The 22,829-nt window shown below is 64.3% G+C and overlaps 2 protein-coding genes across 2 annotated transcripts in view; one reads left to right on the forward strand and one right to left on the reverse strand.

Annotated features, from left to right (window-relative positions):
- The window catches only part of STK32C (serine/threonine kinase 32C), a 30,072-nt gene extending 16,429 nt beyond the window's left edge, over positions 1-13,643 (forward strand). Inside the window, exons 2-12 of the mRNA XM_040991700.1 lie at positions 2,390-2,445; positions 6,756-6,907; positions 8,268-8,441; positions 9,144-9,181; positions 9,267-9,356; positions 9,734-9,837; positions 10,087-10,203; positions 10,641-10,766; positions 10,843-10,974; positions 12,820-12,887; positions 13,298-13,643. Of these exons, the coding sequence (XP_040847634.1) occupies positions 2,390-2,445; positions 6,756-6,907; positions 8,268-8,441; positions 9,144-9,181; positions 9,267-9,356; positions 9,734-9,837; positions 10,087-10,203; positions 10,641-10,766; positions 10,843-10,974; positions 12,820-12,887; positions 13,298-13,427 (1,187 nt within the window). The 3' untranslated portion in view covers positions 13,428-13,643. The remainder of the gene's footprint in view (positions 1-2,389; positions 2,446-6,755; positions 6,908-8,267; positions 8,442-9,143; positions 9,182-9,266; positions 9,357-9,733; positions 9,838-10,086; positions 10,204-10,640; positions 10,767-10,842; positions 10,975-12,819; positions 12,888-13,297) is intronic.
- A 1,323-nt stretch (positions 13,644-14,966) lies between these two features.
- On the reverse strand, positions 14,967-22,829 carry DPYSL4 (dihydropyrimidinase like 4). The gene is made up of 14 exons (XM_040991702.1): positions 22,791-22,829; positions 20,619-20,707; positions 20,124-20,308; positions 19,565-19,729; positions 18,934-18,995; positions 18,780-18,860; positions 18,260-18,328; positions 17,893-18,013; positions 16,994-17,150; positions 16,650-16,791; positions 16,401-16,571; positions 16,066-16,245; positions 15,506-15,671; positions 14,967-15,058 (listed from the first exon to the last, which is right to left on the reverse strand). The coding sequence occupies exons 1-14, from the start codon at positions 22,827-22,829 to the stop codon at positions 14,967-14,969; spliced, it is 1,719 nt and encodes a 572-aa protein (XP_040847636.1).

Genomic DNA, 22,829 nt, shown 5'->3' on the forward strand with positions numbered 1-22,829 from the left:
GGCTGGGCCTAACCCCTGCCTCGGTAACCCTGTAGAAGCTGGTGCCTGGGCGGTGGGCAGCTGTCCTCCCACCAGGTTCACCCCTGGGCAGAGCTCCCCCCACTCTGGGTTGGGGGAGGTAGCCATTGTTTGTGACAATGGAGGTGACTCAGCCTCTATTTTTGGGAGCGCTAACCCAGCTCCCCGGAACGGTGGAGCACTGCGGGCAGAAGTGTGTGCTGTCTGGCATTGCCCACCAGTCCTGACTGAGCTCTGCCATGGCTGTGTCTGATGTCCGTCTTTCAAGTGACTGAGTCTTTCAGAAAGGGGTCACCAGGTACCAGAGCAGCAGCTGCTGTCTCGGCCGGCCGACTCGGCCGACAGGTGTGAGGCGTGGTGGGGTGGCAGCTGCTGTCCCGGCTGAGCTTTGGGCCTCTCCCTGGGCTGCCGTTCCCAGTGAAGGCATCCAGGCTGGCACGAGGAGGACCAGGCTGCGGCCGGTCACCCAGGGAGGACCTGGCTGGGCTCGTGGAGCATCTGGGCCCACTGACCGACCCACTTCCCCAGCCTGGCCCGGGTGGACAGTGGCTCTGCACATGGAGCTTTCTGCAGAGGTGAAGCCTTGATACCCAGAGTTGAGATCACTGTATCTAGGAGAGGGCTGCCTGGCCGTGCCATTCACAGCCAGGGCCAGTGTCTCTCCAATGGAGGCTGCACTGTGAGAAGGGGCCGGGCAGGGGTGCAGTGTGTTCCTATATGCTGCGTCACAGTGGGCGGCACTCCCATAGCTGCCTGGTCCCAGTCACTGGGCCCCAGGTCCTCAGGTCCCCAGGTTTCCAGGCCCTGGCTTCTGCCCTGATCAGAAACCCCCACGGAGGCCCTGTAGAGCCCAGTGCCCACCCCTCCTGGCACCTGTCCTCCAGGGAGGAGGAAGACCCCCAACTCGGCCCTCCATTTTCCATTTGGCCCTGCCTCCGCTGGGTTTGGGAAGGTTGGCCGTGGCTGTGGCAGTTCTGGCTTGGCCCCCAAGGACCACTTGGCTCTACCGTTGGGTATCAGAGCTGGGAGAGGGTCCCTGTCAGCAGTTTCCATTCTCACCATTCGCTTGTTGGGACGAGAGCCAGCATCCCTGAGCAGCTAGAAATGGCATCTGGGTCTTGGTTGGGCACTGGGTAGGGTGGATGGGTATGGAAGGCCCTAGCCCCAACCTGGAACGTGGCCTGGGAGTCCAGTGTGCCGATGCTGTCCCTGGCAGGGCAGGACCCCCTGGCCCTGACTGGGGCTGAGTCAGGACAGGCCTGTGAGCTGCCAGGTGTCCTGTGGCTGCAGCCCGGACGTCAGGCCGCAGCAGCTGCTCCCTGGGCCCCACTGGCTGTGTTTGCAGCCATCCCTCGTCCCTCAGGGACTGTATCTGCTCTGGCTTCTAGGGGATTTGGCCAAGGCGAAGTTGGCAAAACCTGGCTCAGAGTATGGCTCTCCCATCCCACCTGCATCTCCCCTGAGCCGCTTCCCTGTGGCCATGCCAGGTGCCACCTCCTGTGGAGGCCACCTGTCCTCTGGTGGAGGCTGAAGCCAGGGAGGGTGCACCCTTCCTGGGAAGCCGAGGCTGCTATGAGCAGGCAAGGTCCCAGGCAGTAGCACCCTGGCCGTGCGCCCCGGGTTGGTTCCATGATGGCACCCCACATGTGGAGGGGGGGAGCTGGTGTGAAATGTCATTCTGACCTGTGTTTATTCCCTGCCTTTGCCCCTCGGAGAGCACATGCTTTTCTTTAGTTGGGTGACCCTCTGGGCTGCTGAGTGAGGGACGTTGAGCCCCTTGCTTCAGCTGGCCACAGCTTGTTGGGATGAGGGGAACATCCCTGGGTGGGACCTTGGTGATTAGGACAGATGTCCCTGAAACGGACTGTGAGAAAGTTGCAGAAATTCTGCTTTGCACAGACCCTGGCCCACTCCCAAGCTGCAGGTGCCTCTCTGCCTGCTGGACGCCTAGGCCTGTCCAGTGTGCACACGGCTTCCTAGGCACCTGGCCACCTTTAGGGTTCTTGGTGGATAGGGTGGCTGCCAGTGCAGGCTGTGGGTGCCTGGGCTGAGTCCAGAGGTCTGGCATTCTGGGGCTGTCTGCTCCCTCCCTGTCTCAGCGTGTGTCCTGAGGCATCCTCCTCCAGGGTGAGGGACCTGGGGCAGGCTGCTGGGGGGCCACAGGGAGGGGTCGCCTGGGGCAGGCTGCTGGGGTGCTGCAGGGAGGGGTGGCCCAGGGCAGGCTGCTGGGGTGCCACAGGGAGGGGTTGCCTGGGGCAGGCTGCTGGGGTGTCACAGGGAGAGGTGGCCCAGGGGCAGGCTCTGGGGTGCCACAGGGAGGGGTCACAGGCACAGGCCTCCTGGCCTTACCAGCCTCTGCTTCTCTCTGCAGTGAACTTTGACCACTTCCAGATCCTTCGTGCCATTGGGAAGGGCAGCTTTGGCAAGGTAAGGCCCCTGCTCCAGGGAGCATGGGGGGCTTGTCAGCTCAGATGGGCTGTTGGCCGAGGCCCTGCCATCCTGCCGCTCCAACTCCAGGCTCTGCTCTCCAGGGAGGGGTGCTGGCTGGGAGCTGGCTGGGAGGGTCTGGTTTGGGGCAGGAGAGGGTGGCCATTGGGTGCAGGGGGCAGTGCCATTCCTCCCGCAGGCAGCCCCTGCCCCCAGCTCATGGAGCCCTTTCCAGGGATGCACCTGTACTGGCCTGTGTGCAGCCTGGGCCTGAGGGCGCCTGCCCTCTGCACCCACCCAGCACTCTAGTTTATGTATGTCTCCCCCTTGAGCTCCTGTGCAGACCCAGCCAAGGCTGTAAGTAAACCCGAGCTGGGGCCGGGTGCACGCACGCGTCAAGGCAGCTGGGAGGAAAGGTGGCACCCGAGCTGAGCAAGCCCGGGACTGGGGTGTGGCGTTTCCTGCACCTCCGTCACACACATCAGACTTACTGCACCGGTGGTGAGGCTTCCGTGAAGCTTCCTGGGGCTGTGTGTACTGACAGCCTTGTGTCCCAGCTCTAGAATCTTCCAATGCCCAAAGCCTTGTTGCCTCCTTCACAGAAGCCAAGCCTGCGCTCCTGGGAGCTGAGTAGGCCTGTGGTTGCCATCCCACGTAATCTGGCCATGGCAGGTGACCCTGGCTGGGGGGAGTGACACCCATCCTGGGACTTGAGGAGGAGGGCTGTGCTGTACATGTCAAGTGCTTGTGAGGTCCAGGCTGCTCCGTGTCCCCACAGGGGAAGAGGCCAGCCCAGGACTGCTGTGTGTCCCTGCAGGGGCAGAGGCCACCCCAGGCCACTCCGTGTCCCCGCAGGGGCAGAGGCCAGCCCAGGCTGCTCGTGTCCCCGCAGGGGCAGAGGCCCTCCTGACTGCCCTTACCTGCCTCCTGACTGCCCTCTGAGCAGAAGACAGCCATTGTTGCCATGGCAATACACAGCCCAGCTTGGCCCACTGGCCATGTTTCTGTGCCACACAGGCTGGGCCTGGGTGTCCCACGTCCATCGTGGGATGTGGCCGCTAGGAGCTCGGAGCTCTGAGCACAGATGCATTGTTGGTCAGCCTGGGGTGGGGCTGCTGGACCCAGCCCTGCCTGCAGTGCTTCCTTGTGGGATTCTCCCCTCAGGGTGCTGGTGTTGGCAGCCCCATTGAAAAGTGGCCTGCACGCCTCAGTGGGCCGGTGTGTCCACTCGTATCTAGCAGCATGCAGCCTGGACATGCCAGCAGGGTGATATATATATTGGGGTGACGTAATGTCCATTGCTGTGTGGCTGCTCTGTCGTGCATCTGGCTACTCCCCCAGGGACATAGAGGCCCTGGGCCCTGGACTTGGAGACCTCACCTGCAAGCTTTGAGTGTAGAGAGGGTGACCAATGGCCCTGCACACCTGAGCACTGTGGAGGCCTGGGCAAAGGGACAAGCTGGCAGTGGCCTCTAGAATTCTGTGGTGGCCAGCAGTGTCTCTAAAGTCTGCGAGTGCTGGGCTGGCCTTCTCTGGCTGCCCAGGACTGGTGCCTTCATGCCAGCATCACGTGCTCTGGCTTCAGCCCCATGCTCGTCCCTCTGTGGCCAGCGAGCTGCCCACGGCCGACCTACCATGCCCTCTCCCACCTCTCAGGCCACAGGGAGTCCTCATGCCTGCGTGTGTGTACCCAGCCTGTGCAGGACCACATGCTGGCCCTGGGGGTCACAGGAGGATAGCAGCAGCCAATCTGGAGCCCTCCCCCATCCCCCTCTCTGGGGCTGCTGGCCACTCCAGCTGTGCCCACTCAGCCTCCCACCCACAGCATCCAGCTGACCTTTCTGCAGTAAAGTCGGGCTCACCAGCCATGGCTGGAAGTGGGATACTGGTGCCCACGATCAGCCCTGGGGACAGTGGAGGAGGATGAGGTGGCCTGTGGAGATGGCGGCAGAGGCCTACTCCGGGCAACAGGTCAGGGCCCAGCCTGCTGCCATGGACACTGATTTGCGTATGCTGTGCCTGGGCTCTGGGCTCCTTAGCCAAAACCCCAGGAGCATGGCTGGCCGGGACAGCTGTCCCCATTGCTGCCACCGCAGTAGCAAAGAAGTGTGGCCTGGTGGCCTCGCCTGTGGATCGTGGTGGCTGCCATGTGCCTGCACTAAGTGGGTTAGAACTCCACGTGCACCATGGTTGCCAGCTGCCTGGCTAAGTCTGAAAATAGATACCTCCCATGTGAGAGCCCAGGCCAGGAGCTCACACCTCTCTGCTCTGGCGGCTGCCCTGACCAGCAGAGGTGGCCACAACAGTCAATGGTGGTCAGTGTGTAGCCTGGCTGGGGAGTGGCACTTGTTCCTGGCAGAGCCAGGATTGGGCCCACCGAGGTTCTCAGCAGAGCTGGTGCAGGCAAGTGCAGGCCATCACGGCCCTGGGAGGCCCTGACGCCCTCCACACTGAGCTGAGGCGAGGCCTGCTGTTCCTCATGCCGTCCATTTGTGGGGTCTGGGCTGAGTCTCCTGCTGTGACTGTGTGGCGTCCGTGCAGGTCACTCTGCTTCTGGCCATGACCCGGTGCTCCAGCCGTCCGGGTGGAGGTGCTTGTTTTGTGGAAGCCACAGTGCAGTGGCTGTGGGTCACACCATTCATGCAAGTCACAGTGAGCATCCTGCTGACTGCCATGCCAGGATGGGGGCAGCCTGTGCCCCTGGGAGCAGTCCAGGCACACCGTGTTCCCCCTGCTCACACTACCCCCAACCATGACCCCTGGGCCCAGGCACGTGAGGGCTGGAGGTTGGGGCAGGGTGGGGAAGCCCAGAGTTGCCTCCCCCGTGCCCAGCAGCGGAGTGGGGGCCAGCTCCTTTCTTCCAAGGAAGCCCCAGAGAGCAGTGGGTCATGTGAGGGGCCCGGAGGGGCAGAAATGGCCCTCATATGAGGCAGGGCCATGGCTGTAGGGCCTTGGGATCTCCTTGGGGGTGGATGGGCCCTGCCCCACCAGGCCAGCCAGAGTGCAGCTTCCAGCACCTTCCATGCCAGCTGCCGTACTTAGGGTGGAGGAGTCTGTTCTTTCCGTTGGGCACCCTCTACTCCACGTACCCAGCAGCGCTGCTAAGGCCAAAGGGTATCTGCTCCTGAGAGAGGTGATGTTCAGAGTCCATGGTCCTGCACTTGATCACAGCCGAAAGACTGAGAAGTGACGAGTCCATGGTCCTGACCAGCCACTTCCTCCTGTTGCAATGCCCATGAGGTGCTCCCCTCACCTGCGTGTCTCCCATGACCCTCATAACCATGAACTGAGCAAGCACTGCGCTCCGTCCTGGGACGTGGCTGTCCCACAGCAGAGAGGCACCAGGGCCCCCCAGCAGGCACCAAGGCTGGTGGCCCTGGAGATGGGGGTGGTAAAGAGACCCTCAAGATCTTCATCAGGAGGCGGAGCCCATGTGGAACTCCCCAAGGCTGTCTCATGACCCAACATGGAGGTCTGACCTCAGAGGGCGCCAGGTGGAGGCCCAGAATGGCACCATTGTATGTGTTGTGTTCTTGCCCCATTGGGCGTCTGTTCCCACGACCAGCAAAGGCTCTGCTGGCCATTCACCAGGGATCCCAGTGGCAGACATTCTCCCAAAGCTTATGGAGCCACATCTCAGCCCCAGAGGACAGAGGTGGCCTGCGGATGTTGCTGAGCGACACCTGGGCCTGCTGGGGCCCAGCCAGGGGTGCAGGGGGCAGAGCTGAGTGGCAGGCTGCTTGGACCCCTCTGCCAGGAGGCAGTGCCCTATCTGGCACTGTGGGAAGTAACTGCGGCTGTGGACGTGGCTGTTGTTGCTGGGGAAGAGGGCTGTGCAGGGGTCAGCTGAGCCCAGAGAGTTCTCTACTGGTTCTCAGGGGCAGTATCCGGCCAGTGAGCACTTGGCTTTCAAGAAGCCTTGCTCGGAGCCCTGGATACAGCTGCATTTTTTCCTGGTGGAGAGAAATTTGTTGGCAACCCAGAAGGCTGGTGGCACCTGTAGGCCTGGAGCTTCCAGGGCCCCAGCCAGGCTGAGCCTTCCAGGGGGCTAAGGTGGTGCCCAAGCTATGGACTTCCCCGCCCTTGGCCAGGTCTGCCTGTCCCTCCAGGGCCTGACCACCTGCACTCGATTGGAACTTCCCAGGGGCGTTCTTCCACTCCACAGCTGTCCTCTGGGGTCTAGGAAAGGGCAGGTGACCGGGAGGTGACGACAGCTGCGGGGGGCACCCTTGCAGCTGTGTCTCAGTGAGGCCCAGGGCCCTGGGCAGCAGAGTCTGCGGGCGGGGCTGAGCGGGCCGCACTGCCGGCAGGTGTGCATCGTGCAGAAGCGGGACACGGAGAAGATGTACGCCATGAAGTACATGAACAAGCAGCAGTGCATCGAGCGCGATGAGGTGCGCAACGTCTTCCGGGAGCTGCAGATCCTGCAGGAGGTGGAGCACGGCTTCCTGGTGAACCTGTGGTGAGCAGTGCCCCCACGCATGCACAAGCCATGCACACGCTCCCCCAAGCATACACACCTCATGTGCATGCCTTGCACACACTCCCCCATGCATACACACCTCATGTTCCCCCATGCATACACACACCATCCTCCCACACATACACACATATACACATCACCCTGCTTCCGAGGGCGGTCCCGGGGGTTGAGGGCTCATCTGGGTTAGCAGCTTTTCTTCCCTCCCTGCAGTGACCACCCCTCCCACCCTGGCAGCCTGCTGGGGGTGTCGGCTGCCGTTCAGAGCCATGCAGGGCAGGGCCACCCCAGCAATGCCTGCAGGTGGAGAGCCCTGTTCCTGTGGGCTGCTCACAGGCAGCCGGCATCCTGGGTCCTCACGACCCTGCGCAGGCCCCCGTCCACACCTCCCTGCAGGCTGTGTGCCACCGAGGGCGTGCTCCTGTGGGCTGCTCAGAGGGAGCTGGCATCCTGGGTCCTCACGACCCTGCCCAGGCCCCGTCCACACCTCCCTGCAGGCTGCGTGCTCCCGAGGGCGTGACACTGGCTCAGTTCTGCCCACGCGGAGACCGAGAAGTCGCAGGATCTTTGCTGTGAGAAGGGCTGGCTGATGAGCAGAATTCCCTCCAGCCACTCACAGAGGGAACGGCTTTTTTTTAAGTTTTTTATTTAAAGATTTATTTATTTATTTTGAAAGAGAAAACATCTTCCACCCACTGGTTTACTCCCCAAATGGCTGCAACAGTCAGAGCAGAGCTGATCAAGAGCCAGGGGCCTCTAACGGTCTCCCACGCGGGTGCAGGGTCCAAGGACTTGGGCCTTCCTCCACTTCTCTCAGGCCATAAGCAAGGACCTGGATGGGAAGTGGAACAACTGGGATGTGAACCAGTGCCCCTGTGGGATGCCAGTGCTTGTAGGCAGAGGATTAGCCAGTTGAGCCATGATGCTGGTTTAAAGTGTTTGATGTCATCTCCCCCATCATCGTCCTCAATGACATCATCACTGCCAGCGTCTGCATCGTGTTCCTGTCAGTGCTGCCACCATGGCCCACCTGGCACTGTGGCTGTGGTCATCATGGGGCAGCCCCTCACCGTGCCTCTGTTCTTCCTCATGTCTGACTTACGTTAGAGGACACGGGGCAGCTGAAGCACCCAGGGGTGAACTCTGCCTGCTGTCCACCTCAGTTGTGGCTGTCTGGTCCCCAGGCGGGTCACTTTCAGGACAGCCTGCTCCATTGTCTCCATGGTCTCAGGTCACGGCAGTGGGTTGGTGCCCTGCAGGGTGGCTCCTGCCCTGTGGCTGCCATGCTCCCCCCTGCCTGGGGATGGCAGGGGCCCACCAGGGCCTGTCTTGGCGCTCGCAGGTACTCCTTCCAGGATGAGGAGGACATGTTCATGGTGGTGGATCTGCTGCTGGGTGGGGACCTGCGCTACCATCTGCAGCAGAATGTGCAGTTCTCCGAGGACACCGTGCGGCTGTACGTGTGTGAGATGGCACTGGCCCTCGACTACCTGCGCAGCCAGCGTATCATCCACAGGTGCGTGTGCGCCAGACAGGCAGGCCGCTGCCCAGGCCAGCCAGGGCTTTGGCCGGAGTCGGGTCTGGCTCATCCGCCTTGCACCTGCCCAAGGACCTGCCGCTGGCTGGCTCTCATGCTGACCGGTGTCCCTGGTTCCGCCTGGGGCAGACCACATCCAGCAGCCCTCACTGAGCCCGGGAGGCTCACGAGGACGGAACTCAGCCCTGACTATGGCCTCCTGGCTTCCCACTCCGTCCTGGGGACTCATACTTCGTTCGTGCTGGTTTCAAGCAGATGAGAGGAGGCAAATGGGGGCTGGAACCTATAGCCCCAGCCTGTCTTACGTAAGACCGTGTCAAACCTGAGTGCTGGGGACTGCCTGCCCACCACGGCACAGCTCCCACCCGTGCTCGGCCCCTGTGTGCTGGGGAGACTGGCTGGGCACCCACCAAGGCCCACGTGGTGCCCTGAAGGTCAGTTCTGCCCAGTCCTGGGGCTTGGGCAGAGTAAGGTCTGCAGTACCTACTCAGCTCAGAGGGTGGGGTGCTGGGGTTAGACTGAGAGGCTGGCTGTGCCCAGTGCCTCGGAGGTGGCTCCTGCCCTGTCCAGGGGTGCTTGGTCCCAATGTCAGCAGGGCCCTGGGCCGTGGGTTGGGGAGCACCTTGGGAGTCCCCAGCTCCACCAGGGCCTGCAGGAGCCACCTCTCCCCGCTTTGTTCAGGGACGTCAAGCCTGACAACATCCTGTTGGACGAGCAAGGTGAGGGGTGGGGACACTGGAGGGAGGTGGACGGGCTGGGCCGGTGGAGGAGGGCCGTCCCTGAGCCCCTGTGCTAACCCCGCAGGACACGCCCACCTGACTGACTTCAACATTGCCACCATTGTCAAGGATGGGGAGAGGGCAACTGCACTGGCTGGCACAAAGCCTTACATGGGTGAGCTTACAGCTGCCCAGACCCCTGCCCAGCCGCCCATGGTTGCTCAGGCCCCGCCCATGGCTTCTCAAGCCCCACCCATGGCTGCTGAGGCCCCGCCCACGGTTGCTCAGGCCCCACCCATGGTTGCTCAGGCCCCGCCCATGGCTACCCAAGCCCCACCCACAGCTGCCCAGGCCCCGCCCATGGCTGCTCAGGCCTCATCCCCTCCCTCCCGTTTGATGACCTGTCCATGCCCTTGCCCCGGTGTTCCTTTGAGGTGGGGAAGTGCCCGAGGGTGGCTCTGTGGGTAGCCTGGTGTCCACCAGGAGGGTGAGGGGCCCTGGGCCAGGTTTGGGGGTGCCGTGCCCCAACAGGCTGCTGTTCCCCTTGGCCAGCTCCGGAGATCTTCTATTCCTTTGTCAACGGCGGAACAGGATACTCGTTTGAGGTGGACTGGTGGTCGGTGGGAGTGATGGCCTACGAGCTGCTACGGGGATGGGTAGGGTCCACCTTCAACCACAGGCTGTGTCCATGGGGAGGAGGCCCCGCCCACGGGGTCTCCCTCTGGGTACAGACCCCCTGGGCCACCAGCTCTGTGTCTAGTGGGACAGTCTTGGGCGCTGCCCTCACTGTATCCACCAGCTCCTCCCGTGCTCAGCACCGCACCCTCCCTGGGGTGGGAGGAGGGCTTGTCCCTGTGCCTGGGGCAGGCAGTGGCCTGCATAGCTGTCTGCCCGCCCGCACACAGAGACCCTATGACATCCACTCGAGTAACGCCGTGGAGTCCCTGGTGCAGCTGTTTGGCACGGCGAGCGTGCAGTATGCGCCCTCCTGGTCCAAGGGGACAGTGGCCCTGCTGCGCAAGGTGAGCCTCACCCACCTGCCCCAGCACCTGCAGCATGGGCATTGGTCATCAGCCCATATCATAGGTCCCTGGGCCAGGCCCCTGCGGGCTGACAGCTGGACAGGTGCAGGCCTTGCTGGGCTCTGGGCTCCCCTGACCTTGCTGTGCCCACTGTAAGAGGCCTGGGCACTTCCTGGGGTGAGGCTCCATGTGGGAGCCCAGGCTTGCCTGCTGGTAGACCCATGTTGCTGCTGGCCATGGTCAGGCCCCTCCGCAGCTGGCAGAGCTACCACTCCAAGCCACGCTTTGCCACTGTGGCTGCTACCGTCTGAGGGGCTCCCCCTGAGCCTGGGAAGGGAGCTGTCAGATGGGCCTTGGCTGCCACCTGCTGGTGGAGTGCACAGCGCCCCTCTGCTGGCCTTGGCCTCGGGCTAGCCACTGACCAGCGCTTCCTGCAGCTCCTGACCGTGAACCCTGAGCACCGGCTTGCCAGCCTCCAGGACATGCAGGCGGCGCCGGCCTTGGCTGATGTGCTGTGGGATGAGCTGAGCGAGAAGAAGGTGGAGCCGGGCTTTGTGCCCAACGTAAGCCTCGTGGGACCCCGCGGGCCCTGGGTGGGGTGGGGAGCTGCGGTCGGCTCAGTGCCCTGTGCCCCCGCAGAAAGGCCGCCTGCACTGCGACCCCACCTTTGAGCTGGAGGAGATGATTCTGGAGTCCCGGCCCCTGCACAAGAAGAAGAAGCGGCTGGCCAAGAGCAAATCCCGGGACAGCAGCCGGGACAGCTCCCAGTCGGTGAGACAGGGGTCCTGTGCCCGGCCCCCTCCTGCCCGCTGGGTTGTTGGGTCCCTGCGCATGTGGCCCCTCTGGCTCTCTGGGGCTCCCTGCACACGGCCCCCTCCCGCATACTGGGTCCCTGCGTGTGCAGCCCCCTCCCGCTCGCTCAAGTGCAGGCTGGGAACCCGTGGGAGGGCTGTGAGGTGCCCCCTGCCCCGGTGCCCTGTGAAGAGTGCTTTAGCACCAGGTGTGTCAGTGCTTAGGTTCCTTAGTGCCCAGGCACATGTATGGCTAGGGACACAGGTACGGCAGTGGCTGGACGTGTTACTGCACGTGCCCCTGGCTGTGGGAAGAGTTAGGGTTAGGGTTGGGTGGCTGGGACAGCAGGGTGTGCTGTGGCAGACAAGCCTGGTCTACGGTCAAGCCTGGCCCACGGTCAAGCCTGGTCCACGGTGCCGGCAGAGCTGAGCCCTGGGAGGGCTCGGGCAGGGGGATGCAGCAGGGCTGCTTCTGGCTCCTGGCAGTGGCCTGAGCCACCATCGCTGTGTCTGCACTCTGCCTCCAGGGTCCCAGGGCCGCCTGCCTCTCCTGAGGCAATGATGGCTCTTGGCGTGGGGAAGACCTCTCCCAGCAGCGGGTCCCTCGTGGGGTTGGGGGCTCCAGGCGGGCGTTCGGCCATCCTTGTCCCCTGCCCTCCCCGTCTGAGTTCTTGGTGTCCTTGTGACCTTGACAGCATCCCCCCTCGGGTTCCGCATTTGGAATTTCTCAGCTGCTCTCCATTCTCTTCCTTCCTCTGTTGTGCACTTTGTGCGTGAGTGGCGCCTTTTCAAACTGCTTCCTGGTTCTTGGGCGGGGTGGGGCAAGCCAGAAGCTCCATCCAGGCCCCTGCCCTGAGTGCTGGGGCCCCCACGCTCAGGCCCCTCTTGCTGCCTCCTGACCACCAAGAAGGAAATGTGTAGGGAGCCGAGCTGCTGAGCCCTATGCCTGCTGCTTTCCGCCTCCTCCTCCGTGGGGAACGCCCAGGCCACGTCCCGTGCCCACTCCACCCTACACATCTGAGGCGCCAACCAAGGGCTGTCTCATGATCTGTCTGTGGGTCCTGTCCCACGTCCACCAGCCATGTTCCCACGGGGGCCTTTACTGACAAGCCACAGCTCCGTGAGGTTCCCATGGGTGCTGCCCCCTGTGCCCCACGACATGCACTGTTGCTCGCAGCACTGCAGTTTCTCTCCTTGGAGCCGCCTGCTGATCTGTGGGTGGCATGCAGGGGAGCAGGTGCTGGGTCAGGCGGGCCCGTGTCCTGAGGTGTTCTGTCCATCTGGCAGGGGGCTGGGTGGGCTCCTGAACCGTCCATGGTCGCTGCAGGGGCAGGTGCCGTGTTCTCCCGGGGTCCATGTTTCCCTGTGGCTGTGACCCCACCTTTCTGCTGGAGGGATACGTGCGCCAGCCCACAGTGATGTCATGGTTTCTTGGGGACCCCTCCTGCTTCAGTGCTCATGGAGTGACCCCGGCAAGGCTGTGATCAGTCAGACAGGTGTCCCCTACCCCAGCATTGGCGAGTCTCCTCTGGAGAGGAAATTCTTCATGTGCCAGGCAGCGAGGTGGCAGGTTTCCCATGGGGGGTGTGCAGATGCCAGCCATGGGTGGGCCAGGGGCTCCACAGAACCTGCCAGTCCGTGGAGAGACAGCCACCCTCGCTGGACCAGGAGCCAGGCTCCCACACTGGCGCCACCTCCTTCCTGGACAAGGCCACCTGGGAGCTGAACCTGGGGCTTCAGCGACTGGCTGTGGGGGAGGGGAGCCGTGGGCGGCAGGCCCGGCTGGCAGCTGCCAAGGACTCAGCTGTGCCCCTCCCGTCCGCAGGAGAATGACTATCTCCAGGACTGCCTGGACGCCATCCAGCAAGACTTTGTGATCTTCAACAGGGAAAAGTGAGTGTGGGGGCTGGAATGCTCATGTCAGGACCCCATGCCCACAGCTGCCTGCCCAGTGCCGGGCTCAGGTGCTGGGGGACAGAGGGACAGATGAGACAGGCCACGTGGAACCCATGTCTGCCCTCCCTTCTTCAGGAGCCTCTCTCTGCTTCACCTAGGAGGGCCTGGGGCGGGGCTGTGGCTGTGGCCCCCATCCTGTCAACACATGGGACCTGCACGGTCCAGGGCTCTTTCTGGCTGGATATAGGCTGAGCCATGCCGGCTGCTGGCCCCCAGCTCCCAGGCCCTGCCCCTGTCCACTCAGTCCCGCTCAGTGCCCAGCGTGTGCTGGAGTGGGGAGGCTGGGACCCCCGTCCTCGAGCTGCAAGGGGAGGCCATGGCATGCACAGCCCCCATCTCTCTCCCAGGCTGAAGAGGAGCCAGGACCTGATGAACGAGCCGGCCCCTGTCCCTGAGCCAGAGTCCGGGGCGGACAGCGAGGCGGAGCGCTCTGCCCTGCCCATGTGCTCTCTGTGCCCCTCGGGCGGGAGCAGCTAGGCCCCAGGGCCAACTCGCCACAGGCTGGAGACCCGGCGCCGTCGTGGGAGGCCCAGCACTGCGTTCCTCAATGGGGCCCTGGCCATATTTCACACCCAGGGTGCATGGCGATAGCAAGCCGTGGCTACAGCTGCCAGGAGCTGAGTGCCCAGGCAGGGCAGGCGGGGGCCAGGGAGGCCAGTGCCACCTGGCTCAGTCACCTGCAGTGTCCTCTCTCCTCCCCCTGCTGTGGCCCCTCTGCCCGCTAGCTGGCAGGTCATGGATGCCCAGGGCAAGGACTGTGTGCCTGGTAACCTGGGCTCTCCCAGGCCCAGCTGGACGTGACCCTTGGCACTGGGCCCCACCACCGGCACGTTCACTGCCTGAGGCTGTGGGCCATCCCCCCCGGCAGGGACAGAGGTGGAGGGGCACAGGGTGTGTTTCCTGTTGAACTGACTCGCGGCAGTTTGTAGTCCCCACCGCCGCTGAGAATTACAGCTGAGCAGCATCGTGTCAGCGCCCGTGTGCTGTGTCCCACCTGGCCGCCAGGCGCGCTCTCAGTCTCTGCTGGGGGAGTTCAGGGCCGTGCCCACAGCGGGCAAACTTCAGCACCTGAGCCCATGCCCTGCCCACCTCAGCCGGGACCCAGGTGACTGGGGAACCCGGAGGAGATGTGGCTGTGCCCAGAACGGAGCCTTCACCAGGGAGACGTGGAGGAAGTTCCTGGCTTCGGATCACCATGCTGACTGGAGGCCTAGGCCTCGGGCACAAGGAGGGGCATCAACTTGGGGGCTCAGGTGTGTGCTGCCCTCTGGCCAGTGGGCCTGGGCACAGGGACTCTGCCATCTGCAGTGCAGAACTGGCAGCTAAGGCCAGGGAACTCCTTGGCAGTTTGTTTCTGGAAGCTTTTGGTTCCTTCCAGCTGACTCCACAGCCCCTCACACCTGTAGGGTGTGGGGGCCCTTCCTCCCTCTGACCCCGAGGCCCACTCCCCAGCAGTCAGCAGGGACATGGGGGGAAGTCAGGGCCCCACACACAGCAGTCTCCAAGCAGACACCTTTAATGTCCCCGCCTCACCTGGGCACAACACCCTGAGGACCATGTGACAACTAAGCTACAAGCGTTCTCACCCCCAGGGACTTCTCACGGAGGGGGCACGGGCTGGGGAACTGGTTTCTGTGGAATCCCTGAACTCACAGCCCTGTCCTGGGCAGGCAGGGGCCCCGGGCTTCCGCCTCCCTGCACGGGGGCGGCTAGGGCGGCAGTGGTGGGCGCAGGAAGGCAGCCTGCACCTGCAGGCTCCCAAGCCGGAGCTCCACTCCTCGGCTGCCTCCCTGCTGATGGCGAAGCACCTGGTGGTACCCAGGGCCACCCCTGCCTGGGCCACCTTGCACTGGCAGTGAAATTGGTCCCTGTTCTCCAGGAACAGACTGGAGGTCCCCAGGGGTGCACCTGTGGGGGAGGAGCAGGCGGGAGCAGCACCTTGAAGGTTCTAGGAGGGACAAACTAACAGGGCAGGGGCGGGTACTGGCCCTCTGGGAAAGCATGTGGTCTCCAGGTCTAGGAGAGAGAGGTGATATTGGAGCGGCCACCAGGAGGTGCCATGATCTTCTGCGCTGTGCGCCTGGCGATGTGGTCGTCCGCCTGTGAGCCTGCCAGGGGAGCGGGGGTGGGTGTGGGCTGGCTGTCCAGGAACCCAGGACTTCAGCGACCCCCATGCTGGCGCATCCAGGAGGTTGCTCCCTGAGGTTGCCAGGCCCTGTCACCCGAGGTGTACAGCAAAGTGCCCACAGGCCCCTGTGGTCTGTGGAGTAGCCAGGTCTAGGCTGAACCCATGGGGATGAGATGCAGCAGCCTGGTCCCAGAGCTGGGGGCCAGCAGGGACCACCCTCCCCTCCAGGCACACCTTGGCAGCTGCTGTTTGCAATGAGAGCTGGGGAGTGTGTGGTGTGTGGTGTGTGGGAGACTGAGGCAGGCTAGAACCTTGACTGGTACCTGCCCCCCAGAGGCTGTAGGCACCTCCTCCTGGGTGTCCCCCAGGCGGCCAGGGCTGCCCCTAGATGTCCCTCAGCCTCTGGGCCTCCCCCAGCGCGACTCACCCGACAGGCTGAATCCTGACTGGTGCAGATTGCGCACGGGCGGCACTGAGATCTTGCCAGGGCAGGACACACGGGCCTGGGTGCCACCCCCCAGCTTGGCAGGCACTGGACCCTCATGCACTGGCCCATCGTACAGGCCTCTGGGGATGCCGTGGATCTCCGCGAGCTGTGGGCCGGGGTTGGTGTGAGGTCCAGCCTGCCCGTCCGCCCCCATCCTCCCTCACGTGCACCTGGGGCTGGGGCCACATCACCCCCTGAAGGAGGGCGAGGGCTGCTCTCTGCCACAGCCCCCCGAGACTCCCCAAGGGCAGGCACAGCAGGCTGGGCAGCCAGCCCCTCCCCATCTGAGGCCTGATGCTGAGCCAGGATGGAGGCAGGGGCCGTGTGGGAAGGTGCACACTCGTGTTCATGCGTGCACCATCCTGCCAGCCTGTGACAACCGCCCCCTCCCAGGTGGCAGGAACACTGCATGTGTCCGCAGCTGACGGGGTGCCAGGGTCCCGGCCTGCGGGAGGCCCCCTCGTCGTTGCCCTGCAGCAGCCCGACCCATGGGCACTCACCCTGTTGCGTGCCTTTATCCTCTTGTAGACAAAGTCTGGGAAGGGCTTGCGGGGGACGAAGCGCCCGGCACCCGGCGTGACGGATAGGACCCCGTCTTCCAGCACCACGCGGCCCTGGCTCACCACCACCACGGGGGCTCCCCGGCACTCCAGCCCCTCCAACACATTGTACTCCACGTTCTAGGGGACAGGCCAGGCGCCCTCAATGCCATGCTGGGGAGCCAGCCCCTCTGCCTGCCAGCCACTCCTGGGGCCACGAGGGAGCAGCTGCTAAACTTCTCCTCCCGTGGGCCAACCCTGCCTGTCTCTACATCTCAGGGTCTCCCCGCACGTACCAGGTTGTGGGTCTTGGCTGAGATGACCCTCGTGACCTTGGGGTTCCAGATGACCAGATCCGCGTCCGAGCCCACGGCCACGCGCCCTTTCCGGGGGTACAGATTGAAGACCTTGGCGGCGTTTGTGCTGGTCACGGCCACAAACTCATTCTCATCCATTTTACCCGAGGCCTGGGGAACAGGAGGGCAGACTGGCTGTGGTGCTGGGGTCTTGTTCGGGGTTGCCACCCCCACCACTCCCGCACTCACCACGCACGCTTCCCAGACCACCGACAGGCGCTCCTCGACGCCATTGGTGCCCTCGGGAATCAGGGAGAAGTTGTCCTTGCCTACAGCCTTCTGGGCCGTGGTGAAGGTGCAGTGGGCACTGCCTGTCACCTGCAGGTCCCCACTGAAAACACGGCAAGGTGAGAGGAGTCAAGGGCACCCTCCACTGGCTCCCACCCACCTGCCGGGCAGTACAGCCAGGAACTGGCCATGGCAGGAGGGGGTTCTTGGGGCATGGATAGGATGTGAGCAGTGGGGCCAGGGGCCGCTCTGACAGGTCCTCTGGCGATCCAGCTCTGGGGATCCAGGGGCCCAGGGCCACTCACCTGGACAGCAAGGAGGCAAGGTGGGCTGCAGTGGTGGGGTCTGGGCTGATGGGTGGTGATGTAACAAAAGCCGCGGCCTTCGCCCAGTTCTTGCTCCAGTAGTGTGAGCCGTCAGTGCCCAGGCTGGCAGTGATGGGCTCCCCAAACACAACCACGCCTGCCATAGGTTAGGCCATGAGTGCCTGGTGAGTACCCCACCAGGCCCCCATCCTGGATGTTCATGGTTAGTCTGGGCAGAGGGTACTGCGGCAGGGGCAGTGGGTGCTTGGACCCAAGACCCCGAGGCAGCTGGGCCATGCACAGCCATGATCTACTCCTGGCCTACCCCCTGACCTGCCCCAGACCCGAGGGCCTGACTGTGGAGCTCAGGCTGCATGCTGAGGCAGCTCCTGCCAGGGACAGGGGACCATGCCCCATGAGCCAGGTGGGGGGCAGGGGTACGATTCCAGCCCTGCAGACCCAGCTCACCACTACCCAACCCGGCATGACCTCACAGTCCCCTATCCTGTGCGCCAGGTGGGTCCTTACCCCGTCACCCATGCCGGGGCCACAAAGCCTCTGTGGGACCAGAACCAGTGGCTCCTGGGAGGCTGGGAGGGGGACAGGAACATGGGAGATGGGCGACCCAGACCCTTCATGCAGACACGGTCTCGTTTTCCCACTGCTGAGTCACAGGGCCCCACGGCCTGGGTCCTGCTGACCACAGCCGCAAACGTCCCCACAGCCATGGGGGGCCCTTGGGGACAGACACACTCAACTGGGCTCTGTCCTGGTGCCTGGGGTGGGGGAAGCGGCGGCGGCTGCTCTGGAGGCCTGGGTCTAGCCCCTCCCTGTAGGCCCTCGGGGCAGCTGCGTCTTCCCTGGGCCAGCCTCGGCTTCCTTCCGGACTGGACACTGACCCCTGCGCTTGGCCTGGGCGATGACGTCGGCTGCACCCTTGCCCATGACCTTCGTGACGTACAGGGGGCAGTTGGCCTGCTTGGCGATGGTGATGGCACGAAACACGGCCTCGGTCTCTACCTGGGGACACAGCGGGGCTCAGGCCACATGAGAGCCTGGGCAGGGCAAGCAGGGGAATCCCTCAGGGACCCATGAGGGTACCCCTGTGGGGCGAGGCCTCAGCCTGGGGCCCGATTTCCGGATCTGGGCTGATTCCCACAGTCCCCAGGGCCCACCCCGGCCATCCCAAGTGAAGGTGAGCGTGACAAGCAGTGAGAAGGTCTGGGGAGCTGCCGGCACGTGGTCTTGGGGCCCGTGGGTGCTTACCTCCTCTGGGTGGCTGAGCACGTGGGCCTCTGGGCCGGTGATGCCAAGTGCCAGCAGCCGCTTCTGCTCCTGGACAGGCCAGAGCCACCAGGGGGTGGGGGGTGAGGATGGGACACAGGGTGTGGGGCCCATGGGCCACTCAGACCATGCAGCCCCGCAGAATGGGCGTCAGGACAGCTGGCCAGTCCCCAGTGCAGTATAGGGGCGCCCCAGGCCCTTGCCTGTGCTGCCTGGGCTGTGCAAGGAGGATGAGGCTGTTTGCTGCCAGGGGGAGGTCTCCCCAGGAAACTGTGGCCCCTGTGGCTTAGACTGGGGGACAGGACACCTCCTCCTCCTCTAGGAAGGCCTGAGCCATGACACCAGGGCTCCTGCTCCCACCCTGGCCAGGCCGCGTGGCCTTGGACTCCGGGCAACCATTTAGCCTAGCACACTTGGTGTTCCCTCCCTCAAGGTGTTGTGGAACTAACTGATCATTCAGCTCTGAGCACCTGCAGGTCGCCCACCCCGTCCCTGCCCTCACCTCCTCCACGATGTCCCCGTTCTCAGCGTGCACCTGTGCCAAGGCACCCAGGTCCCTGATGATGCTAAAGATCTCATACATCTGAGGAGACAGGACAGCCAGTCAGCCACAGCCTGGGACTTCCAGCCGTGCCCACTGCCTGCGCCTGCCATACCTGCCCATCTGTGCACTGGCACCTATCCTTGTATGCCATGAATACCAGGAAGGAGTTCACACCTGTGGGAGGAGTGGGCGGAGTCACTCAGGGAGCCCTGTCCTGCCATGGTGCTCTGCTGCACCAGCTCCCCGACCCTGCAAGGGTCAGCTGAAGCCCGGGCTCTGGGAACTGCATTCCTCCAGCTCTGGGTCCTGTGCTGGCTGCTGGCCCAGTGCACCCCCACGTCTCCGCTGCATCTGCTGTCTGCAGAAGCAGGGTCAGTGCCAGCAGCTTGCTGTCAGCACCTGGGGTGCCCTGCCTGCAGGGTTCATGGCGCCTGCCAAAGGGGCGTAGGGACTGGCGAGCATGGGGGGCAAGCCTTGAGCTAAGTGAGTCCAGCAGCCCCGGGCAGGGGAGGGCACTGGGGTGAGGCCATGGCTAGAGCCACGGGAAGTGGCCTTGAGCCCTGGTCTACCCTTCAGGGCTTCAGAGGGCATCTCTGGGGCTGGCAGAGCCCATGAGCCTCCAGGCCCAGTTATGTGGACATGCCATGCCCTCCGCACCCTCCCCTGGCTCAAAGGCAGACGACAGTCACGGCTCAGGGACTACCCGTGGCCCACCCTTGTCCCCGCACAGGCCCGCGGCTCACCCTTGTCCCTGACCAGGGCCTCCAGCTCGTCTCTGGTGCTCTCATGCCAGCGAGTGATGTCCACATGCAGGGAGTAGTCACAGCAGGCCATGCTGTCTGCCCGCTCCCGCCACTGTTCATAAGCAGCCAGCAGGCTCACGCCCACGTCGGGGAACACGTGGTCCACTGTGGGGGCAGCTGGTCAGCTGGCCCCTAGCACCAACCCCCCACCGCCTCCTTCCTCCCCCAAGAGGTGGGAAATGGGGAGGGACAGAAAAAGTACAGCCTGGGCTCAGGCCACCTCATTTCTGGAAAGCTGGCACCCCAAGCAGTGTGAAGCAGTAGGGAGCACATGCAGCTCCAGCCCCAGTGAGGAGCCGGGCGCTGTCCACAGTGCTGACCAGTATGTGCTTCCCCACCACACGCCCCCCATCACCTCCACCATCTCTGTACCCCAGGGGCAGACAGTGGGTGCACGGGCAGGCTGACCCATCCCAGTGGTGGCTCACTGCTCAGAGCTGTCCACCCACAGCAGCACTCGTGGTCCACACCCAGCTGGTGGACGGGCGCCAACACTCACAGACCATGGTGGTGCCTCCGGCAAGGGCCGCTTTGGTGCCCTGACAGAAGTCATCAGCCGGGGACATGCCCAGGACGGGCACCTGCAGGCGCGTGTGGACATCAATCCCTCCGGGAAGCACCAGAAGGCCGTGGGCATCGATGGTCTTAACACCCCCGGGGACGATGAGATGTTCTCCGATTTGTCTGAAAGCACCAGGATGGGGAGTCTGGGTTGTGCCCTCCAACTGGGGCCAGGCCAGCCGGCATGGAACTGCTCTAGGCTCCCTGGGCACTCCTGCTGAGGGGCTGGTGGCTGGGTGGCTTGGCTGTTGGCAGTGGAGAGGCTGGCTGCACTGGCCAAGCACTTTGCCCATGCCTGGTCCCGCTCTGTGCTTAGCACTGTGGACACCCGACAGGGTCTCGGGACCCAATTCTTGGGGGCTCTACCACTGCTCGGGGACCAGGGTCCTGGAGCAGCTGGCACCGAGGGCCCATGCGCCACAGCAAGACTCACTTTATGAGCCCGTCTTCTGCGTACACGTCGGCGTAGAAGGACTGGTCATCATTCACGATCTTGCCCCCTCTGATCAGCAGCCGGTCACTCTGCCAGGAGCAGAACCAGTCAGCGCTGCCCTGCCTCCGGTGACGGAGACCCAGCTGTCTGCCCAGACCTGCAACCCCACACCCACATGGCAGAGGGTGCTGCCGCTGGGAACCCCACATGGGCCCCACAGCCACGTCCTGGCCACAGAGCAGCCTGGGCTCAGGACCACATCTACTGCCACACTGCCACCCGGCAAAGGCTCTCTGGTTGCCACTCCCACTGCCGCCAAGGGGGCCTGGCACTGACTGATGGGCATCAGCTGGCTCACGCACATGTGGCTGCTGCTTCACAGAGAACAACTTGCTCCTAGTGGAGGCAGCAATGGGGGCCAACTGCAGCTGGAGGTGGGGGCACTGTCTGGGGGAAGGGAGGGCTGGGTCCGGGACCACTGCACAGAGTGGTGGGGAGGAGTGAGAACTGCAGAGGGTGGGGCGACAGGGGCCTGCTGTACAGGCTGAGCTGGGCGGCCACTCCACAGGCCCCAGGAGGGACCAGGAGCGAAACCCAAAGGGGACAGAGAAACAGAGCAGCATGGGGCACACCAGCAAACCCTGGACGCCCCCCCACACCGGCTGCCAGCCCTGGGCATCCCCACCCCCAGCGGCCAGCCCTGGGCTCCCCCATCCCCCCCGCGGCCAGCCCTGGGCGCCCCCACAACCAATGGCCAGCCCTGGGCGCCCCCATCCCCCGCGGCCAGCCCTGGGCGCCTCCACAGCCCACGGCCAGCCCTGGGCGCCCCCACAGCCCATGGCCAGCCCTGGCTCGCAGCTCCTCCCTCACCACCAGTCTCACATCAAGAGAACCCAAGTGAGCAACAGGCCCACGGGGACCTCCCATGGCCTCGGAGGCCATGACATCATCCATCAGACAGGTACACACAATCTACAGAATCAGCAGGCCCCAGCACAGTCCACGGAGAGCCCCTACCCAGGGTGACCTGCAGCCAGGACCAGTCCGGGCCACATGAAATCCAGCTCCAGCGCTCCAAGGAGACCAGAGATGGCTGTGAGCCCCAGAGCTGCCTGGGCCTGCACTCACGCCAGGCTGTGTAGTGGCAGCGAGGGCCACGCAGCTGAACATGCCCTGGCTGCTGACCCCAACCCAAGGGCCTGCCTGACCCCCCGTGTCCTGCAGCTGCTCACTGCCCACCTGCTCCCAGCTCAGCACTGGCCGGCAGCCAGGCACTCTGCCTGCCTCTTGCTCCCACCCCCTAGCTGCCTACCTCCTCCAACACTCAGGTCCTGGCACTTCCTGGGGGTCAGAGCCGCTAGGAGCCCAGGGGCTGGGAGGTGCACGCACCCCACTGACCCTCGCTCCAACTCACTGGGACCGAGTCCCAGGCTGACAACTGGACCCACTGGCTGGACCGAGGACAGTGCGGGGTGGGGAGGGCAGGAGGCCCACGCAAGGGCAGAGGAGGGTTCAGGGAGCAGTGAACTAAGGTGAAAGCCCAGGAGGCTGCCCAGCACCACGCTAAGCCCAAGCTCGCACCAGGCTGGCCCTAGGCACTCGGTTCACCTGGCTTGCCTCGCCCTCCCTCCTTCCTCCGCTGTGGGGTGGGGGCGTGTGTGCGGTGGTGGGGCGGTGGGAGGGAGTTGAGATGGGCTTTGTTCCCACGCCGCCCTGGTCAGCCTGCCGTTCAGTCCTCTGGGGCTAGGAATCATCTCCCGGCTAAGGCCGGGCTGTGAGTGGGTGACCAGCAGTGACTCACCCGTCCTCCCTCACGGCCCCTGAACCCCGGCTTGGTGGCTGGAGGAGGGGAGGTGGGGCGGAGGTCCCGGGCCCTGTGCGGGTGGCTAAAGGCCTTTCTCTCGGACAAAGAGCTCCAGCTGCGAAGTTGCCCCCACCCCCACCCTGCACTGCCAAGACGGCAGCACCTCGGAGCGATGCGGTCCCGGGGAGGAAGGCGCCCCGCGTCACGGAGCTGGCGCTCGCCGTCCGGCCTTGGGAGCGCAGAAGTCCCGGCGCTCAGCGGGCTCGGTCCCGGGCTCTCCGCTCCGTGACGCGGCCTGCAGCCCCGGGCGCACGCAGGCGCCTGGAGCGTCCAGCAGGGTCGCGGCCCCGCTCCCGCACCGGGCTCACCGTGGTCCGGGGGACGCTTTTCCTGCCCTGGAAGGCCAT

This window comes from Ochotona curzoniae, unplaced genomic scaffold (assembly GCF_017591425.1).
Source record: "Ochotona curzoniae isolate NIBS_2020 unplaced genomic scaffold, NIBS_Ocur_1.0 contig_66, whole genome shotgun sequence".
Taxonomy (NCBI): Eukaryota; Metazoa; Chordata; class Mammalia; order Lagomorpha; family Ochotonidae; genus Ochotona; species Ochotona curzoniae.